Source organism: Vitis vinifera, chromosome 18 (assembly GCF_030704535.1).
Source record: "Vitis vinifera cultivar Pinot Noir 40024 chromosome 18, ASM3070453v1".
Classification (NCBI taxonomy): domain Eukaryota; kingdom Viridiplantae; phylum Streptophyta; class Magnoliopsida; order Vitales; family Vitaceae; genus Vitis; species Vitis vinifera.
The window spans coordinates 13,405,204-13,424,532 of NC_081822.1; the positions used below are offsets into that span (position 1 = coordinate 13,405,204).

A 19,329-nucleotide genomic window follows, 5' to 3' on the forward strand; every position below is an offset into this window, starting at 1 on the left:
GCCTCCAGTAGTCCCACCACACATTTCCTGTGCTACTTGGCACCACTCCTGACTTATGTCATTAAGGCCATGAGGTTTTGGAGGTTCGCATTGTCGTCAGGCAGGAAAAGCAGCCAAGGTGCATGGAACTTGGGACCATATACCTCATGTCTCTTGTTCGCTTTCGCTTTCCAGTCACCAATAGATTCCGTAACCGAATTGATTGAACAGATTGCTTCTGGTGTTAGAACAAAACAGCATCACATACAAATAACCAATCTCCACGACACATGCATAATTAACTCTCTTCATCCAATAATTTGTTTGCGTAAGTAATAATTGGAAGGCGACTTTTAGACACCCTCAAGCAGAATTTTGTGTTGCAAAGCTAGAGTAATACAAAAGTTATGATTACACAAGAGGTTCAACGAAGCTGAACCAATCCTAAAAGAAGGCTGCAGTTCCTGGATTAGAACTGTTTTCATCCTTTCTCAACAACCAACGTTGAATTTTGAATTTTGATATACAATCAACATTGAACACCAAAGTGTTGTGTGTACCACTTGGCTCTTGCCCATCACTTCATTCTATTTCAAAATGAAATAATCATCACCTGGGATGAATTTTTGTTCAGAATGGAATAGCATCTTACAATATTTTTCTTGTAGTTGCATCATATTCATGCATTGATTCCACCAAAAATGATAACACCCAACAAGAAAAGAACAAAAAGAAACTGATATTGAACATAACAAGAAGGACGATTTCATCCACACAATCCTCAAGGAAATGTGAAAGAATCAGATTTTGCCACCTTGTCAGACAAATCGTCACCATTGATCCGAAACGAGAAAATCATTGACATTGACAATAACTGAGGAACCATAACAGACACTGAAATTGGAGAGGGTTGAAGGACAGGCAAGGATTGAGACTCAAAAGCAATGGATGGCTGATTTGTTCCCCTACAGATGAATACAAAATAGTGATGAACCAATAGTAGAATAGAGGATTTATTGGGTGGGAAGGAAATTTTGAAACAGTTGCAGAACCATTCATGCTACAGTTAGAAGACAAACAACCTAAAAGAACCGGTAGAAATGCCAGGGAGAATTGTGTTTTGGAACCAACAAGGCCCAAAAATTAAAATTTGACCCATAAAAATTGCATAATTGATGGAAAAGATGTAAAATATGAAGAGACCAATATACCCTTCAAAACTATTTTGAGTATTTTCTAACACAATGTTTGACAAACTTTTTTATCTTAATTTTTTTTTAATAATCATTTTGAAAATTTATTATTTTTAGAAAACTAATTTTTTTAAAAAATATATTCTAAAAATATATCATTTAAAAATAATAATTTTGACATATTTTTTAGTTATTTTTTATATACACAATTTTAAATATATATATTTTCCAAGATGTTTTATTTTTAAATAATAATAATAATTTTATTTTTATTTTTATTGGAAAATGGTGTATTTTTTTCCAAATCATTAAATTAAATTTTATTGAGGTTTACAAAAGAAATAAAATTTAAATTAATGCTTTTCTACTCTTTTTTTTCATAGTCAATAAATGTCATTTTTGGAAAGATAAAAAATCAATATCCTTCTTCTCAATTTTCATACTTCCTCTAGGTCTTGGGCTTAAATGATGAACTTATATGGACCAAAGCTTAATTTTTGAGTCCAACTAGGTTCAAAACACAATTCCCAAAATTATTTTCACACAGTTACATTTGACAGTGTAGCAAACCTCTCAGATGAAATCATCCACTGAAAATAAAATAAAATACAAATCTAGATATGGTTACAGGTGCCCATGTTGTCTTTCCCAGTCAGAGATTTGATCCTCTCAAAATTGCTCCTACTTATATGCTTGAAAAAGGCTTAAGAGGAAGCAAAACCAAACTAATGGTATCACAATTGCACACAGAAACTCAAAAGCTCCTTTGCCAAGAAGCCAAATGGAGTTGTTTCCATCTCTGTTGCATTCTTGTAATGAGACTGTGCCCAACAGAAGACCACAAGTTAAATTACTTGTCCAATCTGTAAGAAAATGTAGCATTCCTTTACAACAATTACTTTTTCACTGCCCACAGTTCTTTCCATGCTAAGTGCCCACAATCCCATTTGCTAGATACATCAATTCAGAAATTTAGTCATCCATGCATAAAAATGCAGTTTCACCAGGGCAAAGTTCCTCTTCCTTCACCCTAAATTAGATTTTTCAATTCAATTTCCATATTATATCACCCATCTCGTGAAATACCTTCTCATTTTACTATACTGCAATATAAGTTTTCCCATTCTTGAAAGCAGCCAAAAAGTGCCTGCTTTCACATGGCAATTTGCTCAAAAGGTGATATATAATTTCATTATTCATCCTTCTTATTTGCCACTCTTTAAATCATCCACCATGGGGTAAACATCCTTACTGCAATAGTCATTGTGATATTCTTATAGCACAATCACATTCAACTTTCAACTGTCCATTTAAACAAACCAAAGCTCTATAAATTTCCTTCCTTTGCACATGCCGTGTATCCTTAGCTAGAAATTCATGGACCCTGTTCCCTACTTGGATTGAGCTACAACCAGGTACTTTTTCCATTCTTTGCTGTCTCATTGCTACCCGAAAGCTCAAGACATCTTCCCACCGTCCAAATGAAGCACTCAAATTTGAAACCAAAGTTAAATAGCTGGGATTTGAAGGCTCCTGATCCATAATTTTCTCAGTCACGGATTTTAACAAATCTCCATTTCCATGAATCTTACAACAAAATAACAAAGTGGCCCAAATGACAGCATTTGGCTTCAAATGCATTCTTGCTGTGAATCTGACTGCTTCTTCTAACTTCCCTGCTCGACCAAGAAGATCAACCATGCAACCATAATGCTCAATTCGGGGTTTAATACCAAATTCTTGCACCATTTGATCAAATACCCTTTTACCTTCTTCCACCAGACCTCCATGAGTGCAAGCTGACAGAACAGCAATGAAGATAACATCATCTGGTTTTGTTCCTTCTAGACACATCTTATCAAAGAGATTTATGGCTTCTCTACATTTCCCATTAACCGCAAGCCCTGAAACCATTGTTGTCCATGTGATTATACATCTTTTAGACATATGATGAAACACTTCTTTTGCATTTTCTACATCTCCACATTTTGCAAACATGTCTATCAAAGCATTGCCTAATGGAATTGACAAGTGAAGCTTGTTTTTCTTAATATATGAATTGATCCACTTCCCATGTTCAAGAGACCCCAAATGAGCACAGGCAGACAGTATACTGATCAAAGTAGTCTGGTCAGGCCTGCACTCACCATTGATTAACATATGATGAAATACACACAGAGCTTGATCAAACTCATGGTTGTGAACATAACCTGAAATCATAGCATTCCATGAGACCACATTTTTAACTGGCATATGATTGAAAATGTTTTCTGCAGATTTAAGATCTCCATTTGTTGCATATCCTGAAATCATGGCCGTCCAGGAAACCACAGTTTTCTCAGGCATCTGATAAAAAATAGACTGTGCAGCCCTCACATCACCAATCCTTACATATCCAGAAATCATTGAATTCCAAGAAACCTCATTTCTCAGTGGCATCTGCTCAAAGACAGAATGAGCTAACTCCATGTTCCCAGCCTTAGACAGCCCACAAACAACAGAATTCCACGTCACAATGTTCCGCTCTGGCATCTTATCCAACAACCCTATTGCAGATTGTATCTCCCCACGAGTCATATAAGCACTAATCATAGAATTCCATGAAATAACATCTCGTTCAGGCATTTCCTCAAATACCCGGTAAGCAGAACCTAAATTCTCACTGCAGTTTGCATAGAAACCCAAAAGGGAATTCTGAACAAACACACTAGAACCAAAACCCAACTTCAAAATTTCACCATGTATCACTCTACCATCTTCCAAGGCTTGTGAGGTTTCAAAACATTTAAGAAGGAAGGTAAAGGTAAAACTATTGGCCTCAACCATCAACGCCTTCATTCGACTATATACACGCAATGCCTCTTTATGAGTCTGTCCTATCAAACATTTAATCATAGTATTATAAGCAATAACATTTGGATTACTAAAATTTTGAAATATGCTCACCGCATAATCGAGTAAATTGAAAGCGGAGGAGACAGTGATCAGTTTCGGTAGCATAAAATCGCTATGCTGGAGGCCATGTATGAAAATCTGAAGATGGGTTTGCTTCAGTTCTCGGATATTCTTGCAGTGTTGTAGGATCCGGAGCATTTTCTGCTCCATTACCGGAATAGCTTCAAAATACAGTTAATTTAGTTTATTCTCAAGAAAACCATTAGGAGGGGCATTTTCGTTATTAAGTAGGGAAATATGGGCATTTGTTAAGAGATGAACCATATTATGTTGGCCAACTTAAAATTGCAATGTGATTTAGTGCATGGACCAATGGATAAAATTAAATATTTTCAGATATAAATCTTTATTAAATATTTTTCAATATCTATATACATATTTAAAAATTATTATTTAAAATATAAGTTGAGTTATTTTTTGAAAAATAATTTTCAAGTAATTTTTAAAATTTTAAGTTATTTCTATACAATTTTAAAATTTAAAGTCCTATTTGATAATCGACTTTTAAAATAGTTTTTTTTTATTTTTTTAAAGAAAAAACAAAAAATTACGTTTAATAATAAGAAAATAAAAAACAATTTTTTTTTGTTTTTAAAAACAGAAAATATGTGATTTTTAGTTAACATAGTTTAGAGCCCGTTTGGTAGTGATTCTAGTGGAAGTGTTTTTATTTGAAGTGTTTTCTACTATAGTGTTTCTGTGAAAAACACTTTTATGATAATCAGAAAAAATGATTTTAAAGTGTTTTTGATAATATATTGTATAAATATAAAAACACTTTTAATATTAATAAATTATCAAAAAGGACATACAATTTTAATTTAAAAAAATGGTACGATAAACAAAAAAAAAATTTATTAATGAAAAAACATCTAAATCACTAAAAAAATAACATTGAATAAAAGATAATTTTAAAATTAAAACAATATATGATTACCTATTAATTTCTAAAAAAAAAAAGACTTTTCTAATTAAAAATAATAATTTTTTATCACTATACTAAAATTTTAAAAAATATTTACAAAAAACGTCTAAATCAATAAAAAAAAAGAACATTGAATAAAAGATAATTTTAAAAGTAAAACAATATATGACCACCTATTAATTTCTAAAAAAAAAAAAGATTTTTCTAATTAAAAATAATAATTTTTTTTTATCAATATACTAAAATTTTTAAAAATATTTACAAAAAATATCTAAATCAATAAAAAAGAACATTGAATAAAAGATAAATTTCAAAGTAAAACAATATATGATTACCTATTAGTTTCCCAAAAAAAAAAATTATAATTAAAAGTAAATAAGAAGACAAGTGTTTTCATAGCAAAAAAATTGGGGGAAATTATATTCTTACATATTAGAGTCATAATCAAACATCAATGAGATATGAGAAGATTTGCAATTCGATCACGTTGTCGAATGAAAATAGAGGTTTACTGTGTTGTCTCAGATGGAGAGCGATGGAGGAGGAGAATAAAGGAGAGAGATATGAACGAAAGGGAAGAAAGATATCCGGAATCACTGAGGGTCATTTTTGGAATATTTCAAAAAAATTGAAGTGTTTTTTTTTAAAAAAACACCTGTCAAGTGATTCTCTAAAAATCACTTCAAGCGTTTTTCCAGATTTTCAAAAGTGTTTTTTAAAATTTGCCAAACACTTTATTTTCATCCCAAAAACACTTAAAAGTGTTTTTAAGGGTAAAAACACTTTTAAAAATCACTGCCAAACGGACTCTTAATTGTTTCCATTTGTTTTTTAAGAATTGTTTTTAAAAATAATTATAAATATAGAAAATAATTAAAAATAAAATATTTTATATAAAGAATATTTAAAAATATAAAAATTGGTTTTTTAAAACATATTTAAAAACATAAAAAATAAAAAAATGATTAAAAATATTTTAAATTTCTAAACAAACATTTATTTTATAAAATATTAAAAAATATTTTTCAAATATCATTTTTCAGTTAAAATCCCACTAAGCTGGCACAATCTCCCTCCAAATGACAGTTGGACTACAGATGATGAGAATTGGAAGTTTGTCCCAAAACTCACGAGATACCCGCAGCCCCCGCCCAAAACCCCAGAATGAACGTCAAAATCACCAGACCCAAAGCCCATCACTCCCCAAATCCCTCAAACAAGGCTCTGATTTTTGCCCCGGAAAAGGCACTCCGAGTCTTTCAAATTGGTGTCACCTTATAAGAAGTTACCTCTCTCAAGGAGCCCCAAGAGAAGCCCTTCTTGTGTATACTGGTTTGCGCAGGAAAGGTGTATACCTTCTGGGTGTGGCGCCTTTGGTTCTCAAGGCTTGTGCTTCTCTTTCCATAGTGAAGCATGGAAAAGCTTTGCATGCTGAGTCAATCAAGAATGGGGTAGACTTTGATGTAATGATTGGAACTTCGTTGGTTTGTATGTATGCAAAATGTGGGAATGTTGTTGATTCTCGTAAAGTATTTGATTATATGCCTGAGAGGAATGCGGTGACATGGAATGCGATGATATGTGGATACTTGGGGAATGGAGATAGCAAGTCCGCGGTTTTATTATTTGAAAAGATGTCTATACGAACTGCAGTGACATGGATTGAAATGATTGATGGGTTTGCAAGGAGCGGGGATACTGAGACTGCTAGGCGTTTCTTTGATGATGTTCCATCTGAGTTGAGGAATGTAGTAACTTGGACTGTGATGGTTGATGGGTATGCTAGAAATGCGGAGATGGAGGCTGCAAGGGAAGTTTTTGAGGGGATGCCTCAGAGGAATTTCTTTGCTTGGTCATCTATGATTTCTGGGTACTGCAAGAAGGGTAATGTTAAGGAGGCAAGGTCTATTTTTGATCGAATTCCAGTAAGGAATCTGGTGAATTGGAATTCCCTAATTTCTGGGTATGCACAAAATGGGTTTTCTGAGGAAGCTTTGGAAGCATTTGGAAAAATGCAAGCTGAAGGATTTGAGCCAGATGAGGTCACGATAGCCAGTGTTTTATCTGCTTGTTCTCAGTTGGGCCTGTTGGATGCTGGTAAGAAAATCCATCACATGATGAATCATAAGGGCATAAAGCTAAATCAGTTTGTTCTGAATGGACTGGTTGACATGTATGCAAAATGTGGAGATTTAGCTAATGCAAGACTGATCTTTGAAGGGATGGCTCATAGGAACAGGGCCTGTTGGAATTCCATGATCTCAGGTTTTGCCATTCATGGACAAAGTAAGGAGGCTCTTGAGTTTTTCGGCAGAATGGAGGACTCCCATGAGGGGCCAGATGAGATAACTTTCCTCTCAGTGCTCTCAGCATGTGCACACGGGGGGTTTGTGAATGCAGGTTTAGAAATTTTCTCTAGGATGGAAAAATATGGCTTGACAACGGGCATCAAACATTATGGTTGTTTGATTGACCTTTTGGGGCGCGCAGGGAGAATAAAAGAGGCTTATGATTTGATCAAAAGAATGCCAGTGAAACCAAATGATGTAGTTTGGGGTGCCCTTCTTGGAGCTTGCCGGGTTCATTTGGACATGGAGATGGCAGACCGGGTGGTGGAAGAGATTGTTAAAGTGGATTCTAACATTAGCTCTGGATGTGATTCACATTATGTGCTGCTGTCAAATATTTATGCTGCTTCTGATAGATGGGAGAAGGCTGAAAAGATGAGGATGGAAATGGCGAATAAAGGGTTTCAAAAGACATCAGGGTGCAGTTCAATTATGCCAGGCAACAACACCCATGAGTAAATCATGCCAGTGGTTCATAACCCATCAGCTATGAAGTGAAGTCTAAAGCATCTTGCTAAATCCAGTGAGCAAACTTAGAACTTGTTTGACAGTGATTATAGGAAATGTTTCTAATCTTTCTAATACTTGAAAGATAAAATTTTTTAAGTGTTATAAATATTAGAAACACTTTTTAAAATTACTGTCAAATGCACTCTTAAAGTGTGTTTAAAAGTGATTTTAAGAAACGTTTTTAACTTTTTTACTTGAATAATAAAATTTTTCAAAATATTAAAAAGATTAAAAATGCTTTCTAGAATCACTACCAAACATGCTCTTACACACAGTAAATTATATGTAATTGCAATATATCAATTCATCACGAAAGCATGAATTTTGGGATTGAAAGGGCACTGCCCCCAATTCACCAGACAAGAGGAAACTTTCTTCCTTCCAATGTCAGGGCAACATGCTTCCAGGCCATCATGTGCCTTGCAGAGAAGTGATGGGCAACAGGTGGTTTGCTTGAAACAGTTTTAGAAAAAGCAATCACAAAGGAGCTGAACCATGGAAATTTTGATCATGGAGAAAGTGGAAGGTTGGCCTTCGATATCTAGGTATACTAGTAAAACCACTGCCAGGCAACTTCTACAAAGCTTCTCGCAAGATTCAATGTGAACCAAAAATATGTAGTCCAAAAATGAATTCTATTTTTCTATACATGCAATTTTTTTGTTGTAAATTTCATTGTAGGAGAAGGATATTATATTTATGCTCCCTCAATTCATAGAAATATCTCGACTAGACAACACGGAAAGAGTCAGCTATCTTTTTTAAATCCTTGTAATGTCTCTTCCATTGAAGACCTGCAGAAATAAGTAACCTATAATTAGTTATAGCTCGTTTTGCGAGACAAAAACTTCATTTATGGCTAACAATTCTTGTTTTTTGATATGAAGCATGAGAGAGCAAAGAAGTTCTATACCACTTGCAGTTACACTGAACAAGTAAAGGCGATTTCCCGCTGCAGTTGCTGTGATAAGAACATGAGGTGGCTCCAATTCGAACTGGTAATATGTTCTTCCTGAGTGCTCCACTACTCCCATGCTCAAGACTTTTCCTTCTACATTCTCCCCAATCACTTCTGGTCCAAAAGCAGCGATCACTTTCTCTGGAGGTCCTATTTTTTCAACTTTAGCATCATCCCCAAGATCTGTACATCATAGCAACACTATGATAAGAAATGAATATCTGAGGCTAGTGAACCAAGTTCACCATGGAAAACTACTTGAGAACTGCATTTCATTTCAAGATTCCTGTCCACTTGTCAAGGTCTTAAATACAAGATCTGTCAGAAACTTACTGTCTGCAAATCTGAGAACTGGGGCAACAATGACAAATAAACGCCCTTCCTTAGAATTGGCAAACCTCAAATCAATCTCTGTCCCACCTAGATCTGCAATTGATACAGGAACCTGTGACATGGATCAAGAAGCTTATTTGGTGAAATTGTGGTAGAGGTAGATGTCCAGGAAGGGGGAAAATGAATCAATATAGGGGTCGAGTCTATAGTCCAGTGGAGGTAGATTATTACCTCTTCCCAACCAGAAGGGACTGAAAAGATGTAAGGAATAATCGGACTCCATCCAACACCATGGCCTCCAGATTTTTCATCCGGTCTCCGGTATGTCCTCCAACCTGTCTGAGCACATCTTTACTAATCAAGGTGACAGTTCACTTTACAACAGAGAGAGCTCTAAGTGACCCAGTTGCTTTAGCTTGTTAATTTAAGTTTCAAGAAAGGGATTCTGCACATAGTTTTGGCTGAATGTGGCAAAACTGCAGAAAATATTTGCAAATGTACATGGGGAAAAATGTGAAATTTGGTTATTGTGTCTATTTAAGCCTATCTTCCAACCTCGCAAGATGGCATATAATGTGATTTTTCACATGTAAGAACAATAGTTGGAGAGGGGAGAAGAAATCAGAGATGATTTTGTTTTTGTTTTTAATTTGGTTCTCATCTTGAATTCTGACCAGTATAAAAGTGCTTAGACTGAGTATGGGAAGCAGACTAAGAGCGCATTTGGGGATGATTTTAGAAAACGTTTTTAACATTTCTAACACTAGAATGATAAAAAATTTCAAATGTTAGAAAGATTAAGAGCGTTTAATAGAATCATTGTCAAAGGGGTTTTAAGAGCTTGTTTGACAGTGGTTCTAGAAAGTGTTTCTAACATTTTGAAGAATTTTATGAAAAGAGTTGTTTTCAAGTATTAGAAATGTTAAAAACATTTTTAAAAATCACTATCAAACAAGCTTTAAGAGTGTGTTTAATAGTGATTTTAAGAAGTGTTTGTAATCTTTTTAACACTTGAAAGATAAAAAAATTTAAATGCTATAAAGATTTTAAGCACTTCCTAAAATTACTATCAAACGCACTCTAATACTCCGTTTGATATTGATTTTAAGAAGTATTTTTAATTTTTGTAATACTTAAAAATTTTTATCTTTCAAATATTAGAAAAGTTAAAAACACTTTTTATAATCACTGTCAAATGCACTCTACGAGTGCATATGATACCGATTTTAAAAAATGTTTTTAATCTTTGTAACACTTGAATGATAAATATTTTTTTTTTTGTGTTAGAAAGGTTGTAAGTGATTTCTAAAACCACTAACAAATGGGTTATAACTCTAAGTGGCATACATGGCATATGAAGAAAGAATGATGATATACACTGAAATGGCTTTTCTCAATGGAGATATGTTTCAGTAGGCAGACTCTCAAGCTAGTGTGTTTGGAAGAGAGAATGTTTAGAGAAAAGTGTTTCTTCTCTTCTGTGGGTTTTGCTTTATTCTGCTTTCCTTCTCAATGTCCAAAATACACTAGTAAAGATAGAAAGAAACAGAGCACATGTGTTTAAGGTTATGAAAGCTATGAAACCAACCTTGTTCATCTGGCTCAGATAGACCAGGTACCCTTCCTGCTAGGAGGCCTTGTTTCACAACTGCCAATCCCTCTCTTGGAAAACCCAAAACTGCGGAAGAAATCAAAGAGACCCCAGAAACAATAGCGGATCTTCTCTTCAAAAACCCAGAGAACTTCTCAGTTTCTTCATCAACAAATTCAACACAACCATTCTGTCTTGTATCTACAGCAGCTTTTGCTACCGATAAACCCTTATCCGGCGAAGAATGAGAAAGAAAACGGTGAGAAGGAATGATATGATGATGATTTCTCCAGGAAAAGCTACAGCTAGTGAATATGGATGTTCCCATTTTCTCTGTACGCAGAAAAAAATGCTGGAAGAGAACTGAGATAGGTTCTTGTGATCAGAAATTCAGACAAGAGAACTGAGTGATATGCTCTTTTGTTCAGTAATTCAATAAATTTTCTTTGGGTGGGGAACAATGGGGAAGAACTTGAGGTGCTCGGGATACTGAAGAAGTGGATTTTTTTATTTTTTATTTTTCCTTTTTTTGTGGACGTGGTATCACTGCTTTATGTTTTCTTGATTCGCTAATATGATCCTCCAAGTTACACCACCAATTACAAGGTCCATCTTATCTTGTCTCTATCAATGGAGTCCGTACTTCCAATTTTTTTTATTTTTTATTTTTAATTCTTAAATCCATCGTGTGGTGATGGAACTCCACCATAATTTTAATTTAAGCATCTATCTCAAGGTAATGTTAGACATGGTGAGAAATTTTTTTATTTTAAAAACAAATATAAAAATAAAAAATGAGATGAAAAGAACAATTTTTTTTTTTTTTATACTTTCAAAAAAAATCCAAGTTTTATTTATTTTTGTTTTTTTTGTTACATTTAACAATTTCAAAACCTTCAAAAAGAAATAAAAAGATTTTTTATTGTTTCAAATAATTTTTTTTTCCCTAAAAGTACTAAATAGAAGGGGCATTTTATAATTTTCATGGCTTGGAATGTGTAAGAGATCAATGATGGCATAAATCTTGAAAGTAGAGAATTTGCAGCAATTAATCCAAACAACACCCTTGCCACCACATGATACATTCAGATTGCAAGTTAAAATCAGCCAAAATGCTTCCAGTTTTCAGGAATCAGAAAAACCTCTCCAAAGTGATTGATACAGAGTAGAATCTGTGAATTAAGAAACAACTAACATGGAATGCCGCAAATAAAAGACATGGGAGACAAAAAGAAGAAAGGAAAATACTGGAATCATAGGAGGGGACCCGTACATAACTAATTATGGCTATTGTACCTATATTCGTGTATGCATAACTACCAAGACAGGAGATCACCCAATGAAGAGGAAAGAAAGTCTCCACAAGTTCAGTGCAACTCTAAAGCTTGGCAGGAAGAAATTCAATAGAATTTAAAAAGAAAAATATGGCACCCATTATAGAGGGGATTTAGGGCATTGCATATAGGGAACGAGACAAGCAGTAGGGGTCATCTTTTGGGCACAATCAAGGCAAAGGCATGGGAGGTTTCCAATTAGAGAATTGTTCCAAATTTCTATTTATAATAGATCCATTGTGCAGCCAGAATGTTTCTGTTGACTGGTGGAATTTTCTCACTTTTCTCTGAAGTTCCCACATGATTCCGCGCATTGCTGAACATGGCTCTGATTCTGAAGCATAAACCCACCAACACCTCACCTCTCGCCCACGGGATATCATCTCCTCTATCACTTTATCTGGTGAAGCATAGCAGAAGCTGTGAGCTATAATCTTCTACATTTTCCTAAGATGTAAAAGCACATGATAAAATATGGAAAAGAGCTGCCAAGATCTAACCTGGTATTGATTCTAGGTACTCCAGAAGTTGGGGTCCAATTTGAGAGGATGGCCATTTGATTGATACCTGGGTGTAGTCAATGACATTCTGGAAAGGTAATTCTACTTGATCTGATAAAATCACTGGGACACACTCCTGTTCAGCAAACAAAATTGTTATTTTGATTAGCACATCCTATCAACATGTGTGCATCTAAAAAGATGGAAACAAAGGGGAGGAAGATACCACAAAAAAGGACTCATAGAAACGAAGAGTCCACGATGACTCCCCACGAGGGGCAAAGCAGAACTTGGCATTGCGCAGGTGATGAAAATACTCTATCCTGCCTAATTTGTCAGGGCCACTGAACTGCAGCTCTGGAGATTCCAACTGTTTATAAAATCAATGTGCATAGTTTCTGGAGGCAGTATCATTTCATTAAAAAAGAACAGAAATAAAAAATAGATGATGTGCTATAATCAAAGGAGATTTTGAATGAAGTGATGAAATAGCATGCAGGCATATCATGCATTAACAAGAAGAATCCAGAACCGAAACAACAAAGTTGTTTTAACAGTTAAATTAAGGCATTTGTTTAGGAAAATCAGAAAATAACTGACAGATCACAACAAAATGCAATAATTAAGGAAATAAGTTGCCTGTGTATTCTAAACAAAAAAAAAAATTAAAAAAAAAATCCCAGGGTATGAAATGAAAATAATAGTTTGGCGATTAAAAGAGAAACTTCTTGCCTATTGGATGGCACAGTAACATCCCTCACCAATAGAAATAACAGTTTGTCAGGTAAGAATTGCAATTAATTAAATAAATCAAAATGGAGTAATCACTTGCCCCAAAGAAACATTGTATAGTCACATTTCAGATCCACCATACTTGAAGAAAAGATGCTTAAGTTGATTCTATGCTAACATGATGTTAATATCACATAGAGGTATGAGTATGCGTGGGTGTTGGGGTTTCAGACTTTCCATTATGTATAGAATACAGGTGGCACATGGAAGGATAACACTCTATTGTGTCTAAAAATAAAAACTGGGAAGAGTTCAAGAGTGATTGACGAGAAGAGATACACTAAATAGTGCAAAATTGAGAGAGTGAAAGAGTTTGTAAGGAGAGATTTTAGAGCAGTAAATTACTTTTGGTGGATTTTGAACAATAAATTTCAGCTGCCTATCTACTTGTTTTAAATTTAAATTGATGATCTTTTTATTGAAGTAGGTGGTTTGATATCAAAATGCATTTTTAAATTGGGAGAGACAAAAGGAGAGAAAATGAGATTTTAGCTTTCTTTATAATACAGATAATGCTTATAGTGACATTAAACAAAAACAGATAATTTTTCTTCATTATGCAAACTCCTACAGACTGAAACAAAATAACCCACTCACAGAGCAAGGAAACAGAGTTGGATACAGGACATCGTAATGAATAAAATTTCAATTTGATCAATCCAACTCCAAATTGAAGCCAGAAAAATTAATTTAGAAAGAAGAAATTTAAGCAAATTGTATAATTTTATTTAGAAAAACCACAAGGTAACAGAAGAAGAGATACCTTATCAGGGTATTGCTTCGCAAGCTCTATTAATTGAAGACGACCAAGCTTTCTCTGTGCTCGGCCTAAGAAGTTTGCCAAGAACTTCCTCTTTGATAGAGGCAAAGGCTGTACAAAGGTAGCTCCATTTGTAGTCATCTCATCAGCAACATTTCCGGGAATGATGATATCTTTCCACGTATTAAAGGCACTTGTGTCTTTTTTGTCTGTACGGTCCCCCTGCAGTAGCACAGACATTGTTTTCAAGTTAGATATTGAGTGTCCTGGAGTTTCTATTTTAGAACCAGCAAAGAAACAGCTACTAAAAGAAACACACTACTGAAAAAGTTGATGATGACACCTATCTATCACAACCACTTATAACTTTGAAGACTTATGACCAGATCACACTCCTTTTAGTTAAAAGATCATAGAAGTCAATAAGATGCCCATACTTTGCCAACCTATAACTCAGAACACTATAGAAGACCATCAACAGTTCCAACCTAAGAAATTTCAGGATTGTTCGTTCCGGTGTGAAATTGGGATTTCCAGTCAATGAATTCTAAAATTACAAGTTCTCATTGAACATATTTACATGGTCTTTCCAAATTATACCAAGAACCAAATGTATCTTTTTAAAACACAGGTAGGAAGAATGATGAAGCTAATGCACCAAAGCACAAACTCAGAAATTTAGATCCTTTAACAACAGCATAAAATGTTTGATTAGAATGATGAAGATAAGGTGTGGGTCTATAATATAGTTTGATTAGAAGACTTTCAGGTCAACATCAAGAGAAGGGGTGTGAAATACCTCGTAGGATAGCATAAAATGTTCCTTACTACTGTTAGTTATTGCAGACAAATGAAAATTAATTCTTATATCCCTAAAGGAATGTAGTCATAACTAGAAATTCAGTCCTTCGGCACACAAGGAATGATCCAAACAGCAAATGGGTTTCTCCAAAAGCGAGCACAAGAAATACATATGTAGTAAACTTAGCTTGATACCTCAGGAGTAAGAATTATTGAGCGGTTTAAGTATGTTGCCCAGGATTTAAACAAGTGAGGCCCAGCACCACTGCAATTGAGCAAGTATTCATCAATGATAATAATGGACTACCAAAGAAAAATGGCATCATAATACACCAACATCCAAATATGTATGCATACATATAGAACTTCACTTAAAACATAAAGATAATAATGACTGACTTTCAGCCTCTATGGATAAATGTGATATCTTACCAAATTAATAATTGTTTGAATTCACCAAGTAACCATGGCTAGAGTAGTCTTGTGCTCAAACCTTGACTAGACACAGTAATATTTAGAAAAAAAAAAATTATTTTCAGTGAGAAAATGTTGTGATTTGAGGAAAATGCCATTGCTGTAAAAAGTTGAGCAAATTTTTTTATTTTTTTTCCAAACACGGCATATCTTTAAATATAAGCATGAAATTAATCTCAGTTATTCACAAAAACAGGGAAACCCATCTACGATATGTAGGCTTTATGACCCTGACAAATTAAATTACTACAAATGCTTCAATTTACAAGGCTCCAATGCATGACCACCAAAAGCAGCCACCAGCCAACCACCAGTATTGCTGCCAAGCACCCATCTCTGCTGCAAACCTAACTGGCACCAGCACCGCAACACCTATGGTTGTTGCAATTGCTGCTTCCATCACCTTGGGCCACCACCTTGAGCCACCACTTTGCTAACACCACCACTAACAAACAGTGGTAGCATCTCAGTCACCATTGGCAATGTTACTAGAACCAGCACTACTCTCTTTGGAGTTCACTCAATTAACTGATGCATCCCTAACTTATTCATATGTTTCTACCTAACATGGAAGACATGATTTTTGTACCTCCATATTACATCATTTTCTATAACTTAAAATACAGCTCCTATCAATTAATGAGTAGAAAAAATTATTTTTCATAATTCAGTCTCTAATTATGCAAATCATACTATTCTCAAAATGCTGACTGAGCTATGCGATAGCAGAGAATGGCATTGACTCATTTTCTTTACAATCTATACCTAAACTGCTATGCTCATGAGTGTGTGAAAGGTAGAAGAACCGTCAACTCATAATTAATATAGCTTGATTGGTTCAGGGTTTTCCATAATCTAATACGCAACATGAATGCTATGAAAATCTTTAGATTCAATATTTTGCTCCAAGTTAAAGGTACATAAACATTTCTCCTAATCCTTTGTTGAAACAAATATATATATATATATATATATAGATAGATAGATAGATAGATAGATAGATAGATAAAAGAAGCGATTATACCTTGGGAAAACAAATATGTGGTTGCGGCCACCAGATAGCCTGAAATATGGCATTTGACTTAAGACCTGAAAAAAAAAAGCCATTGTACAACCAGAAAATTTTCTTAACTCATCTAATCATACTTGCATCAATTGACAATTAACCAAGACAACAAAAATAGCAAGCGATATGCATATGCAAGTGTCAAAATAGAAGCATGAGCAAATGGCGTTTTACCTTCACATACATCTGATCAATCTCTTTGTCATTCAGACCTCCCTTCATCCTAACACATTTAATATAAGTTGGCACAAAAAATAGATCTGCTTCCTCTTTCCTTCTTGTTCTGAATCTTGATTTCAATAGAAGTCTGTGTATTTTAACCTACAATAGACAGATAAAAACATATTAATCACTAATTAAGAGAAAACCTAGAAGAGGGCAACCTGTAGAGTAGTAGGTTGAAGAGCCAAGCTCAAAAGATATTGCAGACGCCCTACCATCCAATAGAGAATCCTGAATGGGTCTCACACAAAATGCTACAATGGGTAAATTCTAAAATGGTTCTGTCTTCAATCTGCATTCCCCCATTCATTTCATTTTTTTGCATTATAGAAGGCGAGAAAAATCACATAATTTAGGTGGATACATACCTACCTCCATTTTGTAATAAAATAAGACTAAGTTCAAGAATATTTATCATCAGAGTTTCATACTCTCATGCAAGAATTCAACTGAAGTTTTCAGTACCTTCGAATTGTTTGAATTATGGACCACCAGTGAGGAAAAGCTCATGTAACTACCGCTGGGGTTTGGCGTGTGAAAATTCAATTTAGAATCTTAGGTTTTACATTTGTTTTTATTCCCAAAACAAATGAAAAACTCAGCTTAGCATGCCGAGCCAAAAACCAAACAGTTGGATTAGGCTCAGTTGAGTAGATTTCATATTCCCATTGTCCTCAACTTAAATTTTTTCCTTCCAGAGCCAAACTTTTTCTTTCCCATCTTACCTTTTTCCCAGAAATCAAGCAGGGCATCAAATTAAACCACAAGAAACCAATTTTTCTCACAAATCCAAAAATAAAAACTCCATTTCCTCGACAATCAAATGCGAAACCGAAACACGACAAGAAAATACCTGAGTCCCCCACTGGCCTGTAACGCAAACCTCCGTGGGGATCGAACCGTCTCTCCCATACAACAATGACTTCAAGCCGTCGATCTCATCCTCCTCGTAGACGTAGATCTTGAGGGAGAGCTGAGACCCGTACCCGCGCTCGGGCCACGACAGGGACCCACCGCCGTTAACACGCAGGACAGTCCGAGAACCAGGAAGCTGAGCAACAGAGGCTTGGGAGGCGCAGGGAGAAAAGGACCGATCGAGGAGCCTTGTGAGGAAGAAGGTGACGATGATGAGGGCTAGGGCAGCAATCTGGTGGGTGCGGGTGCAGAGGCCATGGTGAGTGTGAGATGTGAAGGCTCTGTGCTTATTGTTGGGGCTTCCCATGGTGAGTGTCCGTCCACACCTGAAACAGTCGGATCGGTAGCGCTTTTCAAGTGAGGGGAGAATGGGGACCAAAACGACGTCGTTTAGAAAAGTGGATTTTCCACTTTGATCTCTTATATGGAGCAAATTGTTAAGTGATGTTTTAAGTAAAGGTTGTATAAGTGTTAAATTAATTTGTTGATTTATACCGTAAATATTTAAATTAGTTAAGGACATTTATGTCAAACATTGGTTAGTCTTCAAACAAAAAATATGAGAAGTTTTAAAGTAAGTTGGTTTTAAGACTTAGTAAAAAACATACTTAGACTACATTTGATTGACGAGATAAGATAGGATATGTATATCCTAAATGGGATATATATTCTATGGACATAATATTTTAAGGTAACATATCTAATGAGATATGTTATATTTATATTCAATTTGTGAAATGAACAAAAAATAATATGAAATCTATATATTCAAAATAAAAATTACATCATATTCAAATATTTTCTATTTAAAAAAATAAAATTTTTGTTATGTTTAACAATATTCATGATTAAAGTATTTAAACTTTAAAAATAATTTTTTTTATATTATGTTATTTAATATATAAAAACAATTTATATAATATATATTAATATTATTTTATAAATATATTTTAGTTTTTCTTTTTTAATCATAAATTTAATTTATAATAAAAAATTATAAAATGAGTATATTAAAAAACAAAAAAATTGATAAAAAAAAAAAAAAGAATTTTTGATACATAGGATATATATATCACATATCTTATCATATGTCTCATGTGAAAGAGATGAAAAAAATGTGGTGAATAATATATCTCACCAAAAGAGGGATTTGACAAGTGAGGTCATGTTGGGTTGATTTGATACAACATAAGATAGAATAAGAGAATGAATATTATATCCTATTTCATATTTGGTCGGTAATGAAATAAGATAAATTATTATATTTTATATTGAACCAAGCATGAGATAAGACAAATGGTGATATATATGATCCACCTTTTTTTTTATCCATTTCACGTGGGGTATATTAATCACATGGTAAGATACGAGATATGTATATTTCATATATCAAAAATTTATTTTTGTATCAATTTTTATTTTTTAATATCCTCATTTTATAAAATAATTTTTATATTATAAATTAAATTTATGATTAAAAAAGAAAAACTAAAAAAAATATTTATAAAATAATATTAATATATGATATATAAATTATTTTTACATATTAAATAACATAATACAAAAAATTTATTTGTAAAATTTAAATATTTTCATCATGAATATTGTTAAACATAACAAAATTTTCATTTTTTTAAATAGAAAATATTTGAATGTGATATAATTTTTATTTT

At 34.0% G+C, this 19,329-nt stretch overlaps 4 protein-coding genes across 5 annotated transcripts; 1 reads left to right on the top strand and 3 right to left on the bottom strand.

Moving 5' to 3' along the window:
- Positions 1 to 760: 760 nt before the first annotated feature.
- Positions 761 to 4,277, bottom strand: LOC100262528 (pentatricopeptide repeat-containing protein At3g21470). The gene is made up of 4 exons (XM_010666572.3): positions 4,119 to 4,277; positions 2,493 to 4,043; positions 1,911 to 1,993; positions 761 to 944 (listed from the first exon to the last, which is right to left on the bottom strand). Exons 1-4 carry the CDS (start codon positions 4,275 to 4,277, stop codon positions 761 to 763), a joined length of 1,977 nt encoding a protein of 658 aa, XP_010664874.3.
- A 1,876-nt stretch (positions 4,278 to 6,153) lies between these two features.
- On the top strand, positions 6,154 to 9,920 carry LOC100267687 (pentatricopeptide repeat-containing protein At3g21470). The gene is made up of 2 exons (XM_059734792.1): positions 6,154 to 7,923; positions 8,798 to 9,920. The coding sequence occupies exon 1, from the start codon at positions 6,519 to 6,521 to the stop codon at positions 7,857 to 7,859; it is 1,341 nt and encodes a 446-aa protein (XP_059590775.1). The 5' UTR covers positions 6,154 to 6,518; the 3' UTR covers positions 7,860 to 7,923; positions 8,798 to 9,920.
- Positions 8,422 to 11,363, bottom strand: LOC100252244 (psbP domain-containing protein 4, chloroplastic). 2 transcript variants are annotated; one of them, XM_002265659.5, is made up of 5 exons: positions 10,790 to 11,363; positions 9,433 to 9,536; positions 9,202 to 9,313; positions 8,824 to 9,051; positions 8,422 to 8,704 (listed from the first exon to the last, which is right to left on the bottom strand). In XM_002265659.5, exons 1-5 carry the CDS (start codon positions 11,118 to 11,120, stop codon positions 8,640 to 8,642), a joined length of 840 nt encoding a protein of 279 aa, XP_002265695.1. In that variant the 5' UTR covers positions 11,121 to 11,363; the 3' UTR covers positions 8,422 to 8,639. The 2 variants fall into 2 exon arrangements, with proteins under 2 accessions (XP_002265695.1, XP_019072400.1); XM_019216855.2 differs by having other exon boundaries at positions 9,433 to 9,540; positions 10,790 to 11,314.
- A 477-nt stretch (positions 11,364 to 11,840) lies between these two features.
- Positions 11,841 to 18,062, bottom strand: LOC100257378 (probable beta-1,4-xylosyltransferase IRX10). The gene is made up of 8 exons (XM_002265596.5): positions 17,595 to 18,062; positions 16,694 to 16,840; positions 16,478 to 16,542; positions 15,175 to 15,244; positions 14,182 to 14,400; positions 12,853 to 12,996; positions 12,627 to 12,762; positions 11,841 to 12,526 (listed from the first exon to the last, which is right to left on the bottom strand). The coding sequence occupies exons 1-8, from the start codon at positions 17,961 to 17,963 to the stop codon at positions 12,297 to 12,299; spliced, it is 1,380 nt and encodes a 459-aa protein (XP_002265632.1). The 5' UTR covers positions 17,964 to 18,062; the 3' UTR covers positions 11,841 to 12,296.
- Positions 18,063 to 19,329: the final 1,267 nt, after the last annotated feature.

Excerpts from the sequence above, each read along its gene's own strand:
- LOC100262528 (XM_010666572.3), bottom strand. The coding sequence starts at position 4,277 with ATGGAGCAGAAAATGCTCCGGATCCTACAACACTGCAAGAATATCCGA. Across the intron at positions 4,044-4,118 it reads TCAATTTACTCGATTATGCG|ACTCATAAAGAGGCATTGCG; the intron begins GTGAGCATATTT and ends TTGATAGGACAG. Across the intron at positions 1,994-2,492 it reads AGGAAATTTATAGAGCTTTG|TCTCATTACAAGAATGCAAC; the intron begins GTTTGTTTAAAT and ends TGTTGGGCACAG.
- LOC100267687 (XM_059734792.1), top strand. The coding sequence starts at position 6,519 with ATGATTGGAACTTCGTTGGTTTGTATGTATGCAAAATGTGGGAATGTT.
- LOC100252244 (XM_002265659.5), bottom strand. The coding sequence starts at position 11,120 with ATGGGAACATCCATATTCACTAGCTGTAGCTTTTCCTGGAGAAATCAT. Across the intron at positions 9,052-9,201 it reads AGTTCTCAGATTTGCAGACA|ATCTTGGGGATGATGCTAAA; the intron begins GTAAGTTTCTGA and ends TATGATGTACAG. Across the intron at positions 8,705-8,823 it reads GTTCAGTGTAACTGCAAGTG|GTCTTCAATGGAAGAGACAT; the intron begins GTATAGAACTTC and ends TTATTTCTGCAG.
- LOC100257378 (XM_002265596.5), bottom strand. The coding sequence starts at position 17,963 with ATGGGAAGCCCCAACAATAAGCACAGAGCCTTCACATCTCACACTCAC. Across the intron at positions 15,245-16,477 it reads CACATATTTGTTTTCCCAAG|TGGTGCTGGGCCTCACTTGT; the intron begins GTATAATCGCTT and ends GCTCAATTGCAG. Across the intron at positions 14,401-15,174 it reads CAATAATTCTTACTCCTGAG|GGGGACCGTACAGACAAAAA; the intron begins GTATCAAGCTAA and ends GTGCTACTGCAG.